This window comes from Triticum aestivum, chromosome 4A (assembly GCF_018294505.1).
Source record: "Triticum aestivum cultivar Chinese Spring chromosome 4A, IWGSC CS RefSeq v2.1, whole genome shotgun sequence".
NCBI lineage: Eukaryota > Viridiplantae > Streptophyta > Magnoliopsida > Poales > Poaceae > Triticum > Triticum aestivum.
In genome coordinates this window covers 75,175,569-75,182,068 of record NC_057803.1, presented here as the reverse complement: position 1 = coordinate 75,182,068, position 6,500 = coordinate 75,175,569, and the positions used below count along the sequence as shown (strand labels likewise).

Sequence of the window (6,500 nt, the reverse complement as noted above, 5' to 3'; positions counted from 1 at the left end):
TGTTGAACACTAGCATCCTCGGTTGGACAGTAATGCGCCTCAATAAAAAAGAAACAAGTGTAGAAACGGCCCAAATGCACGAGAAAGAGTCGGGTAGGTTATGTTTTAGACATGATCGATGTGCACCCTGTTTTGCCCATGGTTTTCGTTTAGTGGAAGACCGGCTCTGCCCGCGCTCGATGCGTAGGGACAGTACAAGGATATACCCCAACTACGTAGACTGGCAATTGGATTAATATTTGACATTTTTCGGCCAAAAAGATCTGATGTTTGACACGAGCTTGAAGCCTTGGTCGGGTCCAAGTCTAACCACAAAGTTAAGGCAGGCGACGTTCTGCTGGCGCTGCTCCTGCCAATTTCGCGGCGCAGGACGAATAGTAGCAGCGCACATGGACCGGGCCCGAGGCTGACCGGACCCTCTCCTTCCTCCCTTGACCTTTCCTTTTGGGAACGCGCGGCAATGGCAAGCAAACGCACCACCGCGCGGCCTTCGCCTTGCCCCCCTGCCCAAGAACTTCCATGTTTGCGCCCCTCGCCCGCGTATATATACCCCGGGTGCCGCCCCCGCCATAGCACACAACAACAGAGTCGAGTCATCGCATCCTATTGCGCCTGATAATCAACAGCTTAGCTAGAGCCGAGAGCGAGCAGCAGCAGCCATGGTGCTCTCCAGGGCCGCCTCCGACACCGACGTGTCGGTGCACTCCACCTTCGCCTCCCGCTATGTCCGCTCGTCCCTCCCGAGGTATGTATGCGCCTGCGTGCCTGTTGTTCTTCCTGTTCGTCGTCGTCTAATGGCTTCGATGTTCTTCGAGGAGTGATTGACCGGCTGGTGGATCTGGTGGTTGGCGCGTGCGTGCAGGTACCGGATGCCGGAGAACTCGATCCCCAAGGAGGCGGCGTACCAGATCATCAACGACGAGCTGATGCTGGACGGCAACCCGCGGCTGAACCTGGCGTCCTTCGTCACCACGTGGATGGAGCCCGAGTGCGACAAGCTCATCATGGCCTCCATGAACAAGAACTACGTCGACATGGACGAGTACCCGGTCACCACCGAGTTCCAGGTAACTGCCAGTCTCTGCTTCGAAGCTCTTGTTTCCACGCCGCCGACGCGCGTGCAGAGAATTGCTCTTATTCTCCTCGTGCGGCGTTGCATTGCAGAACCGGTGCGTGAACATGATCGCGCATCTCTTCCACGCGCCGCTGGGCGAGTCGGAGACGGCCGTGGGCGTGGGCACGGTGGGGTCGTCGGAGGCCATCATGCTGGCCGGGCTGGCCTTCAAGCGGAGGTGGCAGAACAAGCGCAGGGCCGAGGGCAAGCCCTTCGACAAGCCCAACATCATCACCGGCGCCAACGTCCAGGTTACTTATCAACCCTCTGCCTCGCGATCCATGGAAGAATTGAGAGCCAAGAAACCCATCCAAACATTTAAATTGATGCAGGTGTGCTGGGAGAAGTTCGCTCGGTACTTTGAGGTGGAGCTCAAGGAGGTGAAGCTGCGGGAGGGGTACTACGTCATGGACCCGGAGCAGGCGGTGGAGATGGTGGACGAGAACACCATCTGCGTCGCCGCCATCCTCGGCTCCACGCTCAACGGCGAGTTCGAGGACGTCAAGCGCATCAACGACCTGCTGGAGGAGAAGAACAAGCGGACCGGGTAAGCAATGCGTACAAGAGCAGAGCAGCCGCCGGAACAAGAAACAGAGTCGTCGCTCGTGGTGTGCTGAGTGTAGTTTTCGCAGGTGGGAGACGCCGATCCATGTGGACGCGGCGAGCGGCGGCTTCATCGCGCCGTTCCTGTACCCGGAGCTGGAGTGGGACTTCCGGCTGCCGTGGGTCAAGAGCATCAACGTGAGCGGCCACAAGTACGGCCTCGTCTACCCCGGCATCGGCTGGTGCGTGTGGCGCACCAAGGAGGACCTCCCCGACGAGCTCATCTTCCACATCAACTACCTCGGCTCCGACCAGCCCACCTTCACCCTCAACTTCTCCAAGGGCTCCAGCCAGGTCATCGGCCAGTACTACCAGCTCATCCGCCACGGCATCGAGGTAACTTCTTTGCCGATCTTCGTCCGTTCAAGCATCGAATTCCTTCCTTTGGTGAGCGAGCTCACGCGACGGAATGGCAATGGCGATGGCGCAGGGGTACACGAAGATCATGGAGAACTGCCAGGAGAACGCCATGGTGGTGAAGGAGGGCCTGGAGAAGACGGGGCGCTTCAGCATCGTGTCCAAGGACGAGGGCGTGCCGCTGGTGGCCTTCTCGCTCAAGGACCGCAGCCGGCACGACGAGTTCGAGATCTCCGACATGCTGCGCCGCTTCGGCTGGATCGTGCCGGCCTACACCATGCCGGCGGACGCGCAGCACGTGACCGTGCTCCGCGTCGTCATCCGGGAGGAGTTCAGCCGCACCCTCGCCGAGCGCCTCGTGCTCGACATCGACACCGTCATGGCCCAGCTCGACGCGCTGCCCTCCAAGCTCGCGCCCCCGGCGCTGCTGCCGGCCGCGCTGCCCAAGACCGTCGTCGTCGCCAACGGCCACGTCAAGAAGACGGAGCTCGAGACGCAGAAGTCGGTCACGGAGGCCTGGAAGAAGTTTGTGCTCGCCAAGAAGACCAACGGCGTCTGCTAGTCCCCAGATTAAGAGTCTCCAAAACCCAAATCATGCTCAGATCGTGAAGCTACCGATCTTACTTATTCGAGTGAAACTATATTATAGGTTGATTTAGGCCGAGTTTGTAACCAAAATTTTGCTGTGGCTTTTATGACTTGCGCAATTGCGCTGCAGTGATGGTACTATTTTTCTGTCAAATGGTTCTGCAAATTTATTTATTTTAGCTTCTGCAAATTTAATCTCTGAATAACAAAGGAATTGGATCGATAGTTATGGTGTTTTGTCTCTTGTTTTCCACAACAGAGAATTAACAAGATCGTTGCATGTAGCTTCTTCATCTAATCACTTTTCTTTTTTCCTTTTCTCTATTTCCTCCAAAAGTAATCAGGAGGATTCTAATCTTTTGGAAATTCTGAGACTCAAGAAATGTGCCGGTCTTCCGTGAAGCTTCTGAAAAAAAGTTTCCGCTATGTGGCGGCAAATGCTTGCTGTGAGTAAGATGGGGATGTTCTGCGCCTGGTTAAAAAAAAACATTTCAACCACAACACTAGTGGCTCGGCTTTTTAGACCCGATGTCACAAGAATTAGCTAACCCTAATACAAAATGGACTAGTTGATCCATTGTTTTAAGCATTTTTTTTACCTTTTTCGCTATTTGCCGGTGTTATTTTTTATGCTTGTGCGCTCTTCTTTTTGTACCATCGATCACCGCCGTACACCATTGTTATTTTGCTTTCCAGTCTGGTGTGGAACAATTTGTTGTCGCTTCTCATACCTTTTGGGTTCTTTGTCGGTATTTTATTTCTTTGTTTTACATTGATTTTGTTTCAGGTTGTTTATCTATATTTTTCATAACCATTGTACATTTTTGTATAAACATTTATCAAATACAAGTTACATTTTAGCAAAATATTTGTTTTCATGCTTACTTTTTTTTACATTCTACATTTTTTGTATACATAAGACATTTTTATATACATTTAACACACATGATTTCACATTTTTTGAATAGGTGTTAAACATTTCTCAAATACATCTGGAAATATTTTTTGAATGATAAGACACATTTTTTCCTAAACTATGAAAACATTTTTTTCTAAACTATGAAAACATTTTTTTACTTTTGTTTATACATTTTTTTAAAGAGTCAATTACATCGCAGGTGTCTGAACTTGGCAAAAAAAGTCAGTTTGATACTAAAAATTTGCGGGATACATTGAACCAGTGATAAAACTTGGCTCGTGCGTGCATGTACGGTGCTAATCACATCTATATACGTACATGATACTGACGTGGCACGCCAACATGGCGCGCGGGCCACCCGTAAGTGAATGGGGACGGGGCGAAGGAGTGCGGCCTGGTTTTTTTTCAGAAAGCACCTTGAATTTTTTTGTCATGAAAAAGGCCCTTATTTTTTTTCTTTTCTATAAAAAGCTCAGAAACATAACTTTGTCTCTATGACCCTTGGGGCCCACTCGTCAGGAAACAATATAAAGAGGAGATTAATATGAAACTAGTAAGATGCCCGTGCTACGCTACGGGTAAGAAATGATCAATAGAACATTTGTTTACTTATTAAGTTATAATTAAGATACCCGTGCGTCGCCACGGAACAAATTTTTTTTACTTTACTCGACATTTATCAAAGTGACCTTATATTGTTAATAGGCCCACAACCGATATACGGTTTCCAATCGATAACCCCTTGGTCCAAGACAAATATTTTCTCCTTCATTTTCACCTTGCAAGAAGACTTGGTATTCTTCCTACTCGGGTTTCTCAACGCTTACTTTATCCTAATATTGAGTGGTAGAGAGCATGAGGCAAATAGAAATCCATCCACACTCATTTGGTGATTATGATTATGCTCGACCAACTTTATTTCCGAGTCCAAATCAATCTATCTCTTCGGCTCCTCTTTTCTTAGCACGGGCTTCACCTGCAGTCTGCACCATTCTCCGCTAGAAAAGGGGACACATTAAACATCTCAGTTATACTGCGTACCTAACTTTAGTATCAATAATGGAAGAACAACAATGCAGAAATATCAATAGTGGTCCCCGCAAATATGCGCAATGAAAGTACGGTGACTACTATCCTTCGGCTCAAGTCGATGGGCTCAACATGTTAGCACATTATCTCATTCCTCCACCTGCTCATGTCGAGTCATCTGATCATCTATGCTTGTCTATGAGGTATGAGCATTATATGATGCACCATGCCATCCATGGAAAAAATGTAATGCCAATGGTAAATCACGCATCCGAAAAATTGATGTTGTAACATTCTAAACCACTTTCATGATTTGAAAAAAAAAACACAAGTACCTTAAAGCATATAACACAACCTACAATACATGCAGTCCAGGCACACGACCCAGTCCCAAAAGTTGTGTCTTTCGCCTTAGCTCTAGAACCTGCTCCATGCAAGACAATGATGAATCCTCTCAACGCATTACAAGTTTACAACAGCACACGCATGGCGCATCCAGCAGCCGGACTCCTCCTCCCAATATTTGTTATTGTTGGCTTGCTCATGGCGTGCGCTGACATTTTTCCCTCAAAAGTAAAAAATAAACACGTACACACTCACGCCGTCACGCGAAGACACCAGAACCAGCTGAAAACTTGAAGAAAGGACCTCCAAACAAAGAAGAATAGAACCACATCCCTGAAGGCCCCAAAGAGAGCCAGCACGCCTCTGGCCGCCGCCACCGAGATGACCGTGGACGAATCCATTTGTGAGCAGGAGAAGCGCCTGGCAAGAATCTGGGTTGTGATACGGAACAGAAGTCAACATGAACGGAGGCACCAAACTGATGAAGGCCATCGATCGGGGAGGACACACCCTGCGCTCCACCGCCTCTGGATCTCCTCCGGCGAGAAGGGCCACTAGATCATCTGTCCAGCTAGCTACAAACTGGTCTCCAGAACAGCCGCCTCTGTAAGTCGCCGCAAACCAAATCTTAGGCGGCCATCACCGCCACATCACCTGTACAACTACTCACACACCCCGTCGGCAGCTCTAGCGCGTGAACCATCGAGGCGGGGACAGGGCTAGAGGAAAAAATACCAGAGTCGATGGTGTAACTGTCGCCTCAGCAGAACCGCCAGACCACACAGGCCCATAGGCTCCTCGCCATCGCCGGCGAGATGGGGTAGGAGCCAGGACCGCTTTATTGGACGCGACACGCCGCCACCATCCGAGCGCCGCCCAACCAACCCGTATCTACACGCAGGCGGAGTGCTGGAGCTCCCCCCACGCCTCAGGAGGTCAGACGGCCATCGGAGGCGAAGAGGAGCGACGAGATCATCGGCGGAAGAACTGAAGTCGCCTCCCGGTCGCTTCTTTTTCACCTTTATACTGTAGCAGGGGGAGGAGAGAATCACCCGGCTGAAGTGGGTTGCCTCATGTACGTTGGATGAAGATCTGATGGTCTAAACTGATGGATGGCAGGCACACCATCACCACCAACTGAGAATTTTATAGTAGTAGAGAAACTGTGTCCGCCATGGGTTGAACCAGCGACCTCAACCCAACAACACGGCAGACTAGCAATCACACCAAGTATTTATTATTCCTAAATTCTAAAAAGTGCATATGAACTAATTAGAGGAAACGAGCGGCCGGCCTTACACATGCATGCATGTAGTTTTGTGGTCTAAATTTTGTCTTTATTCGTGATGTGACATGTATTACTAGGATGGTCACATGGGTAAGACACGACATTATTTCATAGATGCACATGTCCATTTATTCGGGTTTTCAAAATTTTAAAAAGCCATATTTTTAAACCGTGCTTCGGAATTTAGATCCCTTTTCACTATTGGAATCCTCGCGATGAGATCTTTGAAACTAGATCCTGCATAGGTATGTTTTGAC

The 6,500-nt window shown here is 49.5% G+C and overlaps 1 protein-coding gene and 1 long non-coding RNA gene across 2 annotated transcripts; one reads left to right on the top strand and one right to left on the bottom strand.

The window, feature by feature from the left end:
- Positions 1-503: 503 nt before the first annotated feature.
- Positions 504-2,887, top strand: LOC123085230 (glutamate decarboxylase 1). The gene is made up of 6 exons (XM_044506855.1): positions 504-745; positions 863-1,067; positions 1,165-1,365; positions 1,447-1,661; positions 1,747-2,053; positions 2,148-2,887. The coding sequence occupies exons 1-6, from the start codon at positions 660-662 to the stop codon at positions 2,634-2,636; spliced, it is 1,503 nt and encodes a 500-aa protein (XP_044362790.1). The 5' UTR covers positions 504-659; the 3' UTR covers positions 2,637-2,887.
- A 2,008-nt stretch (positions 2,888-4,895) lies between these two features.
- On the bottom strand, positions 4,896-6,139 carry LOC123081779 (uncharacterized). Its single transcript, XR_006438787.1, has 2 exons — positions 5,691-6,139; positions 4,896-5,559 (listed from the first exon to the last, which is right to left on the bottom strand). It is a non-coding gene; the product is annotated as an uncharacterized lncRNA (long non-coding RNA).
- Between the last annotated feature and the right edge of the window lie 361 nt (positions 6,140-6,500).

Bases quoted from the DNA above. Each gene is read 5' to 3' on its own strand.
- LOC123085230 (XM_044506855.1), top strand. From the start codon at position 660: ATGGTGCTCTCCAGGGCCGCCTCCGACACCGACGTGTCGGTGCACTCC. The intron at 746-862 runs GTATGTATGCGC...GCGTGCGTGCAG, and splicing joins GTCCGCTCGTCCCTCCCGAG to GTACCGGATGCCGGAGAACT. The intron at 2,054-2,147 runs GTAACTTCTTTG...GCGATGGCGCAG, and splicing joins TCATCCGCCACGGCATCGAG to GGGTACACGAAGATCATGGA.